General features: G+C 35.1%; 2 protein-coding genes across 2 annotated transcripts in view; both read right to left on the bottom strand.

The window, feature by feature from the left end:
* LOC148943805 (uncharacterized) overlaps positions 1-75 on the bottom strand; it is a 60,525-nt gene extending 60,450 nt beyond the window's left edge. Inside the window, exon 1 of the mRNA XM_089101019.1 lies at positions 5-75. Coding sequence (XP_088957145.1) covers positions 5-68 — 64 coding nt within the window. The 5' untranslated portion in view covers positions 69-75. The remainder of the gene's footprint in view (positions 1-4) is intronic.
* Positions 76-9,113: 9,038 nt separating this feature from the next.
* Positions 9,114-11,336, bottom strand: LOC148943804 (insulin-like peptide 5). Its single transcript, XM_089101826.1, has 2 exons — positions 11,072-11,336; positions 9,114-9,296 (listed from the first exon to the last, which is right to left on the bottom strand). Exons 1-2 carry the CDS (start codon positions 11,334-11,336, stop codon positions 9,133-9,135), a joined length of 429 nt encoding a protein of 142 aa, XP_088957952.1. The 3' UTR covers positions 9,114-9,132.
* Between the last annotated feature and the right edge of the window lie 7,680 nt (positions 11,337-19,016).

The raw sequence follows: 19,016 nt of genomic DNA, 5'->3' as shown, positions 1-19,016 counted from the left end.
ATACCTTCGACATCTAGCTCCTCGAAATCCAATGCATCTGACTTTTTTAAAGTTGGTTTATTATCCATAGGTTTATTTTCATACTTTTATTTCTTCTAAAAGCGGTGTGATTGATTAAAGAGGTTTTGACGACATGATATATTTTAGCAACGAAAAAGTGCCAGTCGCGAAAAAACCAATGGAGAGGAAAGCTGGCTGATCCCTAGCTCGTACGGATATGAAGGTCTAAATCGGGTCAAAACTTCCCAAATTTTCGTTGATAATTTTCCCAAATTTCGTTGATTATTTTCCCAAATTTTTCACATGTTTTTAAACAATTTGGGAAAATAATCAACAAAATTTGGGAAAATTATCAACACAAATTTGGGAAAAATTATCATTGAAAAATATGGGAACAGTGGTCCAAATTGGGTCAAAACGTTATACAGTTATGTGCTGAGATACCTTTCAAGCATTGTGAAGCACACAAAACCCATCTCTTTTGTCACAATCGTTAATTGCGTGAATTTTGAAGGCTTTTGTATGCTCTTCTCGCAATTTATTAGATTATCTCTTTTTTTCATTTATCAACGAAATTAAGTTATCAACAAAAATTTGGGAAGTTTTGACCCGATTTAGACCTTCATATACGGATGCGATTTTTTGTAAGGCAAAAAGGAACATGGACAGCAGCTGCATGGAAATTGTAAAAATGTTTACACATAAACGTTTCACTGCAGCTATTGAAGCGCAAAGACTATTATGATATATTTAAACAGCATTAGAAATAAATTAAATCAAGTGCAGGAAGCCAAGAAAACTCACTGAAAGGGCTAGCCTATATCCATGGACGTACGCAGCTTCTTCTATAGGGAGAGGGGGAAATTCTGTGATGAAGGACGGGGGAGCTGAAGTTATATTTGCAGTTCACAAAATCTTACATTGCCAGCAAATTCTATCATACCTGTGAAATCTTTATTAACAAGTAATCACCAAAAATCATCAATAAGCTTCAGCATTAATCTTCTTGGCTTAGAGCTAAGTCTTACCAAGAAATTATAGATAATTTCTTCTTGTTTGACTTGCATTCTGTCATTCCGGCTATTTTTTCCAGCTTTTTCAACCATCTACTTACTATTAACTGCTTTTTCAGCCATCTACCTTTTTTCAACTGCATTTTCAACCATCTGCTTTTCAGCCAAATCTAGTGTCAATTTGAAGTTCCATGGGGGAGAGCAGCCTCTCTTCTCCCCCTTCCCCTTCTGTACGCCCATGCAAATGACATTGAAGCCTTTGGAAGTTATAGGGTGTGGTAACCCTACTCATGTTCGTGGTAAATTCTACCCTTAAAGTTTGAATTGATCACTCACTTTATTTTCCATTCGTTTTGTGGGTCATAATTTCTTTGTTAGTAACTTCTCTTTGTTTCAAGCTTGAATTATTAAATGCCTTTATTCCAGCGTGTCTTTGGTTTTAATATACCTCTTTACTTCTCTTTGAGAAACTTCTTTTTGGAAAAGTGTTTTTTAAATTATTTTCTGTCTGTTTTCAATTGACATATCTTTTACATTAGTTATTAATTGGGATATTTGGAAAGTTGTGCTTTTTCAGTGTTTTTGCTTAAGAATTAGATTTTTGCCCGCTATCCCAACTTCGGGCAAATTTAGAATATTCTATTAAAATTTCATGAATAACAATAGTTTTATGCAACAAATCTTTCTAGTAGTTTTACTATAGAATTTTGGGTGGATGGGGAGGGAAAATGTCACTCAAGTGGATTGACAATCGCCATAATTTTTGGCCTTCTTTGGGGCAGAAGTCATTGCAACCCTAAATCTATTACATCCCTGAATATAGACAAATATTAATCAACTATTTTATAATAAGAATCTTATTGTATTATATTTTGTTCTAAATTCTTGTTTGTTTAAATAAACACATTTTTAGGTCATTCTTAAAAAGAGTTCTGTTTTTTTGCATAAAGAATAATTGAAATTAGGATGTTAGGAATCAAAACTGATTTGTTTCCCAAGTGAGGTTTCTTTTGCTCTTAAACTTTATTTGAGGCATGATCATGAGCTGAAATTTCAAAGCAGATCAGCGTAGAAATTTGTTTTTACCCTATCAATATAACCACATTTTCAAAGTTTGTGTCCCATGATAAGCTCTTCTTGATTCATTCTAGCTGCCCTAAAAGTTACATCTACACTGTTACTTCAAGAATCAATTCAACTAAGTTTTATTTAAAAAAGAAATCCGCTTAGGTTCATTTTATCTAGCACACATGCCCAGTAAATTCCTAGGCGATCAAAGACCAAACAAAATTGGGCGTATTTTGATATCATAAAAACCCACACAAAAATTTGTTTCTCTGGCTTTTGTCATCATTGAGGATCCATTGTCTCCATCTACATTTCCTTTAAGTCTAAAACAAATCTGAAAAAACAAAATTTTTCCGCCCAGTTTCAGGTGTCACAAGTTACAAGCCTATCGAGAAAAAAAAAGAAGAAGAAAAATGGAGCTCATTTTTGGGCATCAAAAACCCATACAGAAAAACTTAGTTCCAAATTTTATTTTTGCAGAGTGGTCCGCCTGTCAAGAATCTTATGAATATTGTTTTCCAGCTTATTCGGGAGACAAAATATAAAGAGGATCGAAAACGCAATATTGGCCCCCTATCACGTTCTTCTAAAGTCAAATTATAAAGTTTATTCTTTCCTTCACCGCCGAACTCTCCAAAAGTTTTAACTCGATCTCCATCTTTTGTTCCCGAAATATTGAGGATGTATCCTTTTGAAAGCCAGATTTGTAGTGTCTTTTTATTTACTCTGTCCCTTCTCCTAGTCATAATTCAAGATTTTAATTTATCTCGCTCCTTAAATGTACATAAATTACTTATGTTTAAGTTACTTGATTGCAAATGTTACTTTTGTCTAGATTGGTACCAAAAGTTGCTCCCCCCGTCCCCACCCTCTAAACTTAATCAAAACTTTCCATGCACGCCCTCCTCTTCCTTTCTCATACTGTGCCTGAATGCTTCCACTCCATCTCCGAAACCGTTACCACAATATTTCAGACATGCCGTTTCGATGACCTGGATTCACAGAGTGGCTTTGGACTTACCTCTGCCTCTCCTCGTAGTCTAAATTTGAGGTTCAATCGATTCTTCTACCCTCCAATACTCTCTCAAAGTTTCAACTCAATCTCTTAAGCCGTTGCCAAAATATTGTGCTCTCCAATCACTTTGACTAAAAAAAGGGCACTAGAAATTTCAATTCCTTATTTTAATCGCCCATTTCTGTCCCCAGAGTATTTCATATATGGTAGGTTTATAACCTTGATAAATATAGTGTATGCTGATTTAGTTGTACACTTTCCCCCGAGTATCATTTCAACGTCTACTCCCTCCTCAAAATTCCTTCAAAGTTTCAACTTAATACTCTGAGCTGAGGTGGCATAATTTCGTGAAAATCCTGGGGGGGGGGGCAAAGTTGGAGCCAATTTTACCAAATCAAGCGAAAATGATATTAAAAACTAAAAAATAAGCCAATTGGTACCATAAAGGCAGCTTTTACTACTATAAAAGTACTATAAAGGTACTTTTTAGTACTATAAAATTACTATAAAGGTACTTTTTAGTACTATAAAGGTAAATATTTTCTAAAAAAAACTGATCTGTTTTTGTTGATGCCTGAATTATGCAGTTGTATCTTAGTTTGGCACGATTTTGGAAGAAACTGAATTTCAGCTGGGGGGGGGGGGCAAACTGCGTTCTGGGAGGGGCGGTTGCTCCCCTGCCCCATAGAAAATTACGCCCCTGCTAAACTGATTCTGAGATGCACTATTTTGCCAACCTAGCAACCTGAAGTTTTTTTTATTATGTCGCTACTTAACCGTACATAAGTTATAGGTCCCAAAGGAGTGTATGGTGCAAAAACATTATTTTTGTCTATATTTGAGACAAAATTAGTTTTGCCTCTTCTTCCTCCTATAAAACTAAATTTGAGTTGCCCTTACCCAACTCTCCCCCTTCCTTTCTCCATCAGTACCTTAAAGCTTCAACACCATCCTCCAAGCTGTTCCCAAGACATGCTCCTTTGATGATTTGGATGTCCATAGTGTTTTTTTATTTACATCTGCCCCCGAAGTCAAAATTTAGAATCCGCTTTTAGAATTCCGATATTTTGTAAGTAATTTGAACAAGGCAGATGTACTTAGCATGTTTTGATCTGCTGAGGTAAAAGTGCTGTTTCGACAGTATGCTCTTGACAATCACAAAGGTGGGAGAGGCTTGGGCTGAATCCTAACCTATTATGGAGTACCACCTCAATGTTGAAGATGCGGTAATGAGGTGCGTTGACAGGTGGCACCGTTCCCTATCTAGGGATGCATGGCAGTGGATGTATAGGTTTTGTCGGGCTAACCAATCTGCAAAGCTTCTTTTACCTGGTCATGATTGACAATAGCAAAAAGCCTCGGACCAAACAGCTTTTTTCTAGACGACCTGTAGCGTGTCTACCGACCATCCAAACGGACCTGTCTACGCTCTACGGTAGCCCACTGAAATATACCTAGTCCAAGATTTAAGCTTGAACAGTTCATAGTGAACTGGTCAAACATGAACATTGAACATTTAGTGAACTCGGTTAAACCATCTATCACGTGCATCACTGAGATCAATTTCAACCATGAAATACAGAGCAGCGAGGTTGCTGTACAGGGATACACGCTCCTCAGATAAGATCGTGAACGTAGTGACTTAATTGTTAAAATTATTAGTGATTAATTAAAAAAAAACTGTCAAAGAAAAGAGACATACTAAATTAAATACCAGCAGAAATAAATTCCAATAATAATTCAAACTCAAAACGACCAAAATTACGATCAAAGAATAAATGAAACCCAAAACAAACAGAAATTAAAATATACGATCATAGGAAGTAGTAAATAATACAGATGAATAAACAAAACTTAAAAGGAGTAAAAAATAAGTTCAATGTTCACGTCAAACTTGAAACAAACGAAAATTACCACAAAAGTAGTTTGGCTACTGCCCTTTCTCCCCTTCCCTAACCGTAAAAGACTCAAGTATGTTGCGTCATTTACGCTTTGATGGAAACGAAATATATTACAATTACTTTTTTTTTATATGCAACAATAAAAAAAAAAAATCAAACAAGAATTGTAGTGAAATAAAATTTTGAATTGCTGAGTTTGCAGGAATTAATATAATTATATGTCAAATATTCAGCTTATTTTCATTAGTTCCTTATAGTCGTCTTGATTATGATTTTATGTTTATTTTTCGTCGATTTTTAGAAAAACAATGTTATAGTGTTCAAGATACATGTAGTTTCCAATAAAACACAAATGAAGCAGCATGCTTTAGTCTTCTACGGTTAGGGAAGGGGTAAAAAGGTAAAAGCCATACTCTTATTTGTATTAATTTTCGGTCGTTTTAAGGTTTATTTATTCATTTAATTTATTACCTGCCATCTCTATGTTTTCTATGATCGTTTATTTTAATTTGAATTCGTTTTGAGTTTCATTGATTCTTTAATGGCAATTCGGTACTCTTCTATTAAACGGACTCTTTTATCTAGTGTGTATGGAATGTCAAACTGCAGACACGACGAAAAACCCGTTTTTACGGGATGATTCAAGACACCGCTGTAGAGAAATACAATGTATAGAGTGGTTTTAATTGTATATAAGATATTAAAAGTGTTCTTTTTTTCTTTTTTTTGGGGGTGGGAAGGTACCTATGTTATGTTAGGTTACGTATTTAATATATGATATGCTTTGCCCCCTCCCCCCTAATGTGCAAAAATACAGCCCAAATTTGTTTCTAAACTATTATATATTCAACTTTTTTTATTTTATTTCTTTAGTATTAACCAAACTAGCACTTTATAAAAGAGTCCGTTTAATAGAAGAGAACCGGCAATTTTTGTCATTTTGAGCTTGGATTATTATAGAAATTTATTTTTGTTGGTGTCAAGTTTCATATGACTCTTTACTTTACTTTGAAAAACTTCGTTTTCGGAAAGTTATATTTTTAATTAATCAAAAGTAAATGAAGGAAAATGCTTCAGAACTTTTACGGTTAGAGGAGGGGGGGCAGCAGCCAAAGTGATGTTTGTAGTAATTTCTGTTCGTCTTAAGTTTGACTTGAACATTCGATTTAATTTTTACTCATTTTAAGATTTGTTTATTCATCTATATTTTACCTTCACGTTTAGTATGATTAGTATGATAATTTAATTCAATTTCTACTCGTTTTGGGTTTCATTTGTTCTGAATTATCTGAGGATACATCGTATGAAAACAAAAGAAATGTAAAGAAAGTGGAGAAAGCATTAAAATATGAACTAAGGCACGTTAACAAATTAAGACGGAGTAGTCAATCCGGACTTGGCCCAGTTAAAGATAGGAATGGGGTCGCAATTAACGATAAGGAAAAAACTAAAGAATGGTGGGCCGAACATTTTGAGAATTTGCTTAACCGAGATAGAGTTGCAGGGAAAAATATAGAGGAAAATGAAAAAGTTTGTGATACCTTGGATGTGAAGGAAGATTTGGTTTGTGAGGAGGAATTAGCAACAGTACTAAAAGGATTAAAGAATATTAAGGCTCCAGGTGCTGATAGGGTGATAAATGAGTTTCTTAAATATGGTGGCTCTGAGGCTAGAAATAAGTTACTGAAGATATTGAATATGTGATTTTTGAAAAAGGGGAAGTACCTCATGACTTTAGGAAATCCTTAATTAAACCACTTTATAAGAAAGGTGGTAAAAATGAGTGTGGTAATTATCAAGGCAATAGTCTGGTCTCTGTAGGTAGTAAATTAATCAGTAATATGATACTTTTTAGACTGAGAGATCCCGTAGACAAAGTTATAAGAGAAGAACAGTGCGGTTTGAGAAAAAGTAGAGAATATATCGACCAAATTTTCACTCTTAGGCTATTAACTGAGAAGTGCCTGAGTAGTCAAACATCTTTGGTCCTCAGTTTTATAGATTTTGAGCAAGCGTTCGATTCTGTTGATAGAATAGTTTTAATAAAGGATTTATCATTATATGGTATACCAGACACATCCACTCCAGGTGTTAGCGTTATTCGTAAGTGCAAAGCCGGTTCGGTAAAGAAGGGAACTGAGGTTAATTGGTAATTTGGCATTGGATCGGAGGTTGAACAGGATTGTAGTCTTTCCTCCTGTATAGGGATTATTTATGCTGACTTTTTCTTACGGATGGTTGGACAGGCAATGGGAGACCACGGAATTAAATGGGGAAGAAAAAGTCTCCTGGACTTGGATTATTATGATGTTTTAAGCATCCTAGATGAAAGTGTGAGCAAAATAAATGAAGTTTTAGAGGTTTTGCGAGTTCAGGGTGCTAGAATTGGTTTGAAAATTAATGTTAGGAAGAATAAGTCACAAAGGCTAGAAATAAGTTAAGATGAAAAGGTGACATTAGGTAACGAAGAGAATGATCAGGTGGGCGGCTTCACTTACCTTGGTAGTATTATTACTAAAGACGGTGGGAGCAGTGAAGATGTTAAATATAGAATAGCCAAGGCTCAGGGTGTTTTTTCACAGTTAAAAAAAGTCTGGAAGAATAGGAAGATAAGTCTGCAAACCAAGATTAGAATATTAGAAGCTACAGTGATGACTGTGGTCAATATATGGCCCTGAAGCATGGACGCTCCGAAAAGCGGATGAAGATTTGCTAGATGTTTTCCAGAGAAATTGCTTAAGGATTGTTCCAGGTACCCGGCTGACTGACCGTTTTCCAAAAAAAAGGCTCTACGAAAAATCTGTTTCAATATCACTCTCTAGGGCTATAATTAAAGAAAGGTTGGGTTGGCGAGGACAAGCTGTGTGGATGAAGGATGACAGATTGCCGAAGATTGTTCTTTTCGGCCAACCGTCTAGGGATAAACGGAAAGCAGGTCGTCCCCGTCTTGGGTGGGAGGACGTCATAAAAAAAGATTTAAAGGAAATGGGAATTTCGTGGGCGGGTGTAAAAAGGGAGGCTTTGAATAGATTGGGGTGGAGGAGGAGCGTGCGTAGCTGTGTTGGCATCAGGCGGCTTGGTGCTGCGGTGAGTTGTTAGTAGTAGTAGTAGTTATTCCGTATATAAAAAGGGCCTCCTTCTCAATCCCTCGCTCTTTACGCCAAAGTTTTTTAGTACTTAGAAAGCTTCTTATTCTAATTAAATGAACCTTGTGTTACAGGATTCATTCTTAAAGAATTGGGATAAAAAAGTCAAAATTTAGTGTAAAAAGTGAGGAATTGAGGAGGGGGCAGCCCACCCTCACACAAAGAATTATGTCTGTTCGTTTTCAGTTTTAATGTTGTTCCTTAATTTTGTAAACCTTTTTTATACATATTAAATTTCTGATCGTTTTTCAAATAATGCCGGGAAATACACCTCCCCCTTCGTGGAAAATCCCCCCACGAAAAATTCATCCCGGGTAAAATTCCTCCCCACTAAAGGTTTCCTCTGGACAATTCCTCCTTACTCAGTTTGATATTGAGCTTTAAACTATGTTATATAAATAGAAAAATGACGTTTTTATTTCAAGTGAAAGTAAAGAGTAATGTTAAACCAAAAACGGAACATTGACTAAATTATGTGAGAGGAGTGGCTGTTCTTACTTTTTAAGTAAAAGTTTCAACATATCATATATACTAATTATCCTCTCAATAAATCATTAGCTTGACTTTCATATAAAAAGTGGGTGGCTTAAGGTTCTCCCCTAAAGTCATTCTCCCGCTGGAGTCACGATTATACTTCTATACAAAATTGCTCCGCTATTCAACAACAGCATGTAACCATCCGTAGATGAACGTTGTTAACGGTAAACTTAGAAATTGCTTAGCCAATATTATTACCCAGAACAGAAAGGATTTCCTTCCAAAAAGCTGGGCTGCTACTAGTAGTAAATTCTTGCTATATATAAAACCAGCATGAGCCCTAATTTCAATTTTCTATGTGACTTCAAAGAAACAAGATTCATTTTTGCTTAATGCTGTATTGAAACTATTTGTTCAAGTAACAAAAATAACCAAAGTTTCGCTGCATACCAGACAATTATTCTTGTTTAAAATTGGAAGAAAAAGTTTGACCTAAGGACTAGGAATTGAACTCATTTGCCATAGCAGTAAGAAAATAATTCGGAATAAGTACAAGATCGTTTGCAACAATCATCAACTATACCACGTCGTACTCGCGTCCTCATAGATGTCCTTGCTTCTTCATAGTTGATGTTTGAGAAATAATTGGCAAAAGATGGTTCTTCGCTGTTGGTAGCTGCAACAAAAATACGACGTGAATATCCTCTAAGGAAAAATAAAATCCACGAGGAGATATGGCCACTTGAATTTTACTGTTCATATCTTTAGTAAAAGAACAATTGCAGTGTGTTGTTAAATTTGATTCATATGGGGAAAGAGCGTAAAGTGTAAATAAAGATTTTCAGGTGTCACAAGAAAATGCTTACTTTTAAAGAGAGCGAAAAAACGAGGTTAGATGGAATTGGTTAAAGACAGCAGAAAAAAACCGTGGGGGGGATTCGAATGGTATTGTGTAACCTAAATTTTGTAGTTTTCTTAAATTTAGGCTATCTTTCCAATAATTTTAGGGGCAAGACATAGCTCGATTGAATAAATGATTTCTATATTTGAGATATAAAGAAATGTTGTTACGAATGCAAACAAGACGCATATTACAGCCGATATCTGAGGTGTTTTAATCAGTTTTGTTTATATTTTTCTCTAGTTATCTTTGAAGAGCAGTCTCACACTTTAAAAATCACATAACGTGCTCCTTGAAATACCACCGAAGAGCCAAAATCTTGTCAGGTTTTTATTTCAATATCTCTTAACATTGTAAAGAGGTGAACTGAATTTTTAAAAATAAAGTGTTACAGTTCAAAAATGAAAATTAACTCTTCATTAAAACTATGGGTTTTGCTATGGTTACATCCATACCACCGTTTTTAGCCACTTTTTGTATTTAATTTATAGAGATGGCAGCTTTGAATACAATTCGTCTGAGTCATAGACTCCAGTGTCATTTTGTAGATGCTGTTATTTCTGTTTGTGATCATGGGGAGATTTCGACGGATTAAATCTTACAAAACTTGAACACTTGTGATTCTAATCTTCAGTTCAATTTAAAACTAGAAGAGGATTGGCTAAACAAGCCCCAGTTTTGGTGGTGATGTCTATACAATCCCTTTTTTGTGCGGTTGGTTCTACATATTGGAAGAACCCAACATTCATAAGCGGAGAATCAATTAGAATGATTCCTTATACATACAGATTCACTTCTTAATCATCTCTTTGCGGTTATTTCCATTCGGGGGAAATTTTTTTTTTTTTTTTAGCTTGTCTATCGTTTCATTTTCTAGATTTGGTTTATTATACGTTTATTCATTTTTTTTAAACTGAGGAAGGCTGAGCGGAAATATTGACCTAAATATTTGCATTATTTTCCAGTTTCTCATCGGCTAATATTTTCCCTCATTTATTTGTTTTTTTTTCTGATGAATAAACTTAAGACGAACAAAAAATAGCTTATAATAAGATGTCCAATCTTAAACGAAGAACACTATTTTGAACAGAGATATGGAACCTAAAACGAACAGGGATTTCCGGGAATAAGGTCGATTTCACCCCTCAAACCCTCCAGAAGGCACGAGTGTTATTTGCACTTAACAAAAAACTAATTACATTGCTTCGACTTTATGTGTTCTTTAGCCAATTGATCTTTATACACACATATATATATATATATATATATATATATATATATATATATATATATATATATATATATATATATATATATATATATATATATATATATATATATATATATATATATATATATATATATATATATATATATATATATATATATATATATATATATATATATATATATATATATATATATATATATATATATATATATATATATATATATATATATATATATATACTTGCAGTATAAAAAAGGCTAAGAAATACTGCAAAACAGTCAATTTTGTTATTTAACTAAAAGTTAGAAAATACACTTACAGCGAACGCTTCTCTTCCCCGGGCCAGCATAAGAACCCTTGCAGATCATTTTCAAAGCATCTACAAGATATCTTCCACATAATTGCATGCTTCTCTTTTCCATTTGAACAAGGAACCTTGGTGAAATCGGTCGGTGGTAAGCCGTGATGTCGTTATCTCGAGATGCTAGCTCTACTATAATTTCCCCATCTGAGTCAATTTCGTAGGTGAGCCCTGTTATGGCATAAGTAGCAAGAAGTGTTACGACAATAGCAGCTGCATGCATCTGTGAAGAAACGATCTTAACATAATGTATTACTTGTTCTTGAACATGACACAAATAGTGTTTTACAACAGATTTAATAAGCTCAAACACTTAGCTCCCAAATCGTTTCCTTGTAAATTAGCTGTTTACGTTGTTTTGAACATAGGCATAGCCAAGATGGAAGTACTAAAAAGTTGCTATAGTAAACCCGGCCTGTGGACAAGCCGGCAAATGGCAGTTCCGTCTTAATAAAGCACCCCCGCATTGGATGCATTGTTTCCATGCTAAACTTAACACACTCGTGCATCGTCTTGCTCTATACATTTGTAACATAGCTCCTTCTGGCCTCTGGCTTTTGCACAAGTTAAAAATTCGTAAATTAGAGACTTGATCTTATCCCAAAGAAGACACCATGAAGAATGCGTGAGTGACAAATCAAAGGGACCATTCTGAAAGAGATCAGTAATAAAGCTGTATATGAATACCCTGGGTTAGGACAGAATCGTAACAACTTTTTATTTTATGAGTAAAAGGGTCGATATTGGCATTACAATTTGTTCATAAATCGGTTATATAGTATACTAAATAAATATACCTATAATTAGAAACTTTGCAATATTCTGCAGACTGAAATCAAAATTATTATGAATGACTGAAATTTAAAACATAAAAACAGATATTCATGCGTAATTTTTATGTCTTTGATAATCAAAAGTTTTTAGTAGCGCGTTTCTAGAAAGCTTTGTTCTATATGATACAACTATACCCCTAAGTAAATTAGTACATTTCTCGTACAAACGGGAGTAAGACAGGGATAAAAACCAGAATACGTTCTTATAGAAATGAGTGGCTGAACTTTATATTTTTGGGAGGGATTTGATTGCATAAACAGGTAGTTAGCTGAGCATCATTTACAATCAGTGTTTCATGAAACACGAAAACCTGATGTCTACCAATGATCTTAACAATTATCCTAATTTTTACGTACATAATTAACAAAAGAAAATTGAAAACAAGCCAAAATATAAAATAATAATTTATCTTAGTTATAATGTAAGGCTTTATTCATCTCTGTGATTTTTTTTTTGTCTTAGAAAGGCATGCATAAAAGATCTATTTAAATTTAAACACACAAATAGTAGAATTTCTTAAAATTAGTTTTTATAAGCCACAGAAATATATTGTCGTTTCAAATACATAAAAGATTACTCTCGAAGTCCAAATGCACATTAACACGCTAGCATACACTTGCGTCAGAACACAAGGTGGCTCTCCGTCTCCCAAAAATTTAATACGCTTCAAACCTTGATAGCGCTACCTGTTAGACACTCTATTCATCTTATAAAAAATACTCTTAACAAAAAAGTGAACTTTTTAGGTAACTCCTGAATCATTTTATAAAATTTTCTTTCCACGAAACCATCTCCGGGTTCAGGCCCTGGTTTCTTATATTTTTTTCCACCGTTTCCACTAAAATTCATGGAAGTTATATTCACAACTTTACATATTTTTTTTTCAAGCATTTAAATTATGATTCCTGTGTTTTCACCTCTTCTGTGTGATGCATTCAAACAATAATTTTAGATGAAAATAGAGCTTCTCTGGAGCGGCCCGAAAGGTATTTTCTATGTCACCACTTCCCCGGAATAAGGTTGTGGTTGCAGTTATTTAATTTTTTCTTTAACTTAGAAATTCCACAAAATGCACATTTGGTGTTAATAAATGTTTTAAAACATGGACTTGAACTTCGTATACCGAAAGCGCATTAAGGAAGCATATTTGCCTTAAGATACGTTTCAACAAAATCGCATGTATATTATCGTGAGACCTACTTTTAGGCAGTATCAAAGATGAAAATAGTTCCTATAAAGTTCACCAGTATGTTTAGATCTTTTCCACCTTGATGTTGGTCACCAAATGCGATTATTCACCATATTACATATTGTTTTTACACAACCTCTATTCTCATTTCAATGAGTTTCTGACTACATCTTGAACAGACGGTGTTTGTTTCCCATCAATGACGTGCAGCCTTTGTCAGAAGATATTAAATCAAGTTAGGAAAATGATTACCGGAAAAATTCACAGGGATCCATAGAAATAACAAATTTTCCACCTCAAGAGTTTTCTAATATTATTATTTGTTTTATAAGGAAATCTAAAACATTTCTTATATTATTTATGCACTTTGTGGGGGGAGAGGGGGGAATTAAAGAATCTACATAATTGTCCTTACCTAGCCTAGGACTGGTGAGAGGTCAGGAAATTAATCATAATTCAGAGTATTTAGATCATGTTTTTATAGTTAGCATGAAGGTGAATGCGAACACTGTATACTTACAATCTCATGGCGACTGCGAATAATCTCTCTATTTTTTAGAGAGGACGGTGAATCTGTCACAAATTGACGGCCAACTATACGCTTACACTCATTACGTCATACATTACTATCTTTACATTGCCATCCATAATTTTTCTGTCACTGCGCATTTTAGACCTACAAATGAAATTGCACATTGGTATTATATAGGATAAACACCAAGCAGCTATTGAGCAATTCCTAGCTCGTTAAGCTATTTCTATTTTGCTATAGATGGAATTTAAATAAATCAATTTTGTTTCCTAATCATTAAATCGTTTAAAAGTCATCGTTCAGTAGTCTTAAAGCTAGAAGGAATATTGAGGTGCCCAGGATCAAAATCGTTTGACTAAGTCCTGGAAACGACGACTTGCCGAGCGTGGATTTTAGGGGAAGAGTAGCAAGTGTTCTTCATTAGCTAACAATTACCAATGATAGTCTAATACTTAGAAGTATACTTTCCGCTGAAGTTATGTTAAGAAACTAAAGAATAATCCCAGTTCGAAGTATGTAGGGTGCATGGGCGTAGGCTGCTTCTTGTCTAGGGGAATGCAGCCGATTCTATGACAAAGGGCAGGGAGGAAGCTGAAGTTATATTTTCAGTTCACAAAACCTTACATTGCCAGCAAGTTTTATCATACCTATGAAATCTGTATTAATAAGTATTCACCAAAAAGCATCAATAAGCTTCAGCATTTATCTTCTTGGATTCAAGCTAAATCCATCCAATACATTATGGATAATTGCTTCTTGTTTGATTTTTATTCTGTCATTTCAGGTGTTTATTTCAGCTTTTTCAACCATCTACCTTTTATCAACTGTCTTTTTTTTAGCCATATACCTTTTTTCAATTACTTTTTCAGCCATCTGCTTTTTCAGCCATATCTAGTGTAAATTTGAAGTTCTAAGGGTGTCAGAAACCCCCTCCCCCTGCCCTACCTCCGTACGCCCATGCCTATATCATCATAGGATAGCCGTGCCTAGTTAAAAATACAAACATAATCTTTATCTTCTTTATTTTTTTTTACCTGGAAATTTCATCCCAGGTCATGTGGATTAACATTTCGGATTAAAAGAACACAATATCTATGTTCTTTGTCATGTAATGTGTAAAAGGTGATTTTTGGCGAGGAAGAAAAAAAAACTATTTTCCTAGCTTAGTAATTCAGATAGATGACCCCACTCATCCTTCTTATCACCTAGTACAAACAGTAGAGTCAAACACAATCAACCAAAAGAAGGATCCATAAACACGCAACATCTTCATTAGGAAATTTCAGCCATCATTAACTCAAAAGAAAAATACCTCATATCTAATGAGTTCATCTAAAGGGATCACTATTCACCAGGATTACTCAAAGGAGTGCACATTTGTCTATATGGGTTACAGCGTTTACATGAACAAGCATAGCGGCACGCCTATCATAAGTTCTTTTTGATATCTCTGAGATAGGTAAGTTTGTGAAATCTATGCAAATTAATGAATGCATTCAAAATATATACAAAATGAGAATAAATATACCTTTGTTAGAAAATAGCTAGCAAATGAGCCTAAGAAACAATTTTAGAACAGTCCTAAATCCCGAAATTCCCAGGTGGGTTAGACAATAAACTGGTTTATTGGTGTGTTGTAACTTAACAGCTTTCCAGTCTAGCATGGGTACCATATATATTTAGAACAACCCCAATATAAAAAAGAACTAAGAGAAATTATATGCAAATTTGTTTCAGTATTATGTGATAACATTTTGCGTATTTACTTGAAAGTTCATTGTTTTAAATACATTGTTTTTTAAATTTCCTAATTGTTTTATCAGAGTTTGCCTATAGTAAAGGCCATATGGCTCCAATGTTTTATTATATATTCATTTTTTTTCCCCAGAGGCACTTCATATGGAAGGAGTCGTCGCAAAAACTTCAAAGGGGGCTCATTCGATTGGAAATTGAGAGTTCTAGTGCCCTTTTTAAGGGTCAAAAGTAATTGAAAGGAACGAACACCCCTTCTACGCCAACCATTACCTAAAACACATCCAATCAAAATTTTGAGATAGCCATTTTGTTCTATATGGTCGATTTCCATTTTGTTCGATGTTGTTGAAAGTTCCGGAAATTATATTTTTGAGGAGGAAACTCTCCCACAGCCCTCAGGGCAAGGGTGATAAGTTATGCCCTGGGGGCATATAAGGTTTATATAGAAAGCTGTATCGTAGAAACTTCAGAAAGGGCTCTTTTGACTGGAAATTGAAATAACTAGGGCCCTTTTTAATAGTTGAAAGTGATTGGAAGGCAACTAGTACCCATTCCACACCCACCATTTCCCCAAGAACATCCAATCAAAATTTTGAGATAGCCATTTTGTTCAAAGTAGTTGAAAGTTCTGGAAATTATATCTTTGAGCATGACACTCCCCCCAAGGTCTTCAGGGCAAGGGTTATGCCCTAGGGGCATGTATGGTTCTTATGGAGGGAATGTTCGTATAAACTTCAGAAAGTGCTCATTTGATTGGAAATCGAAAGTTCTAGTTCACTTTTTAAGTGTCAAAAGATATTGGAGGGTAACCAGCCCCCCCCCCCTCAACGTATTTTTTCCCCAAATGCATCCGATAAAAATTTTGAGATAGCTATTTTGTTAAAAATAATTCAAAGATCATATAACAAAACTCCAGTGTCGACACAACCCCCCCAGGGCCTGGGGGCAGGCGTTGTCAGTTATGCCCTGGGCAAATATATCGTCCTTATGGAAGGGATGCTGTATAAACTTCAAAGGAGGGCACCTAGCCCCCCCCCCCCTCCACGCCCTTTTTCTCAAACCCATCTGATAAGAACTTTGAGATAGCCATTTTTTTTTAAAATTGTTCAAAGACCATATAACAAAAATTCCGGGGTCGATATAGCCTCCCAGGGCCCGAAGGCAGGTGTTGTAAGTTATGCCCTGGGGCATATATGGTTCTTATGAGAGGGATACTCGTATAAACTTTAGAGAGGGCTCATTTCATTGGAAATTGAAAGTTCGAGTTCACTTTTCAATAATCGAAAGAGATCCGAGGGCAACTAGTCCCCCATGCCTTCTTTTTCCATTTTGTTAAAAAAAAAGTTCAAAGGTCGGATAAAAAAACTGCAGTGTCAATACAACCCCCCAGGGCCCGGAAGAAGGCGTTCTAAGTTATTCCCTAAGGGCACTTATGGTTTTTATGAATGGGATGCTCGTATAAACTTCATAGAGGGGTCATTTGATTGGAAATAGAAACTTCTAGTTCACTTTTTAAGAGTCAAGAGATTCAAGGGCAACTAGCCACCCCCCCCCCCCATGCCATTTTTTACCAAACCCATCCACAAAAAATTTGAGATAGCCAGTTTTTTTTTAAATTGTTCAAAAATTAGATAACAGAAACTCAGGTGTCAACACAATCCCCCATGGCCTGGGGCTAGGTGTTGTAAGTGTTGTCTTGGGGGCGTGTATGGTTCTTATGAAAGGGATGCTCGTATAAGCTTCAGAGAGGGCTCATTTGATTGGAAATTGAAAGTTCTAGTTCTCATTTTAAGAGTTAAAAGATATCCGAGGGCAACTAGCCCCACCCCCCACACACCCTTTTTTCCCCAAGCCTATCCTAATTAGAAAATTTTTAAATCGATAATTTTTTTAATGACCATTTCATTAATAATAATTCAAAGGTCAGACAAGAAAAACTCCTCTGTCGACGCACCCCCCCCCCTTGTCCATGAGGCAGGCGTTGTAAGTAATGCTAGTAGAGATGACCCTATAACTCCGATCGCCCACCCCTGCTGCCACCTACAACTTTTTTCACATAATTTATGTATGTTTGTTGTCAGTGAGAATGAAAAAACAGGAATTTTCTCACATTGATGGTTGTTTCATGGACGGTTATGTGTGTTGGTCAATTTATTTCATGTTTTTCATGGATGTCAACAGTAATTTATGGATGTTTTTATGGTTTTTGTCAGTGAGAATTTGAAAAACAGGAACTTTCTCACTTTTATGGATGTTTTTATGGTTTTTGTCAGTGAGAATGAAAAAACACGAAATTTCGCATATTCATGTCTGTTTTATAGTTTTTGTCAATGAGAAGAGAAAAAAAGGAACTTTCTCACTACGATGGATTATTGAGTCTAATGGGGGCAGGTCAATGACACTTCCTTCATGTTGCTGCCCGAGGCAAATGTTACGTGTTTCCAGGAAACAGTTAGATCACGTGTTTCCTTCTCAGCCAATCACCGAGTGGATACATCCCCCTTCTCAGCCAATCAGAGGGCTTGCTTACATATTAGCGGCGGAGGGAATATAAGGAAAGAGTTTTTGCTATAGTTTTATTAGTCTGTGAATAGAATTCAAAGGAGTGAGAAGAACAGTTTTGACTTTACTCATTTGGATATATATTTGTGATGATGGCAAGTGGAATGTTTACCCTATTAGAAGTTGATAGTGGAGTTGATGGTAATAATACAAGAGCACTAAACATTGCGGTGGAAAGTATCACAGCTTTGTCTGGAATGGGATGCAGTATATGCATTTGTGATATCCTTGACAAAATTTAAAATAGGAGATCAATTATGTTTGGCATCTAAAGTTTATACAGCACATGTGAATAGACTTCATTGTGCTTTAAGCGTTTTAGTGGAACATATGGAAAGCAATAAACTTTGTCGCTAATTGTACATGCTTAGTATTATTCATGTTATAATTATTCAATAAAATTGTTTCGAAATCGAAAATATCCCTTTTCGTTTCTGGTTAGGACTAACGAATCTGGGTTAGTTTAGAGTCAGCAGTGAGAGTGAAAGGATAGAGAAATGAATTAACTTGAGAAAGAAAGAATTGGATCAAATCTGGTGTATATGGAAAAACATATGATTTTGGATGATGATTTTCTCGAGTTATCTCTTCAACGCAGGATATTCTCTCAAGGAACACTTGACAATATAATGAAAACTGATTCTCCCCCATTAGACTATTTCTTGACACTTTTAAAATGTGATTCGAATGCTCATACTCAATTTATTGATATATTAATTGGAAAAAGGCGTAGTAAAATCGTGGATATACTTTTGAAATCATTGCCAATGGATTCAATGTAGATGGCTCCTCCTTCGAAAGAGGTAACGTCACAGAGTTACTCCTCTCCCCTTCCTCCACTTTGAATTCATCGAGCGAAGACGATCAGTTTCGTTTTAGCTGTGAGAGAGTTGACATCGGAAACGAAAAAAATGTTCTATATATGCCCATTGTGCATGTACACTCTTGGCAGTTGGACTCAATGTGAGAATTGTACAATTATTTACGACTATAATGAAAAGTGTAAATTATGTAATCCTTGTAAATTATAT

This window comes from Artemia sp. Qi Xiang Cuo, chromosome 15, assembly GCF_049724085.1.
Source record: "Artemia sp. Qi Xiang Cuo chromosome 15, ASM4972408v1, whole genome shotgun sequence".
In the NCBI taxonomy this organism is placed as follows: domain Eukaryota; kingdom Metazoa; phylum Arthropoda; class Branchiopoda; order Anostraca; family Artemiidae; genus Artemia; species Artemia sp. Qi Xiang Cuo.
This window is presented reverse-complemented; position numbering and strand designations above follow the sequence as displayed.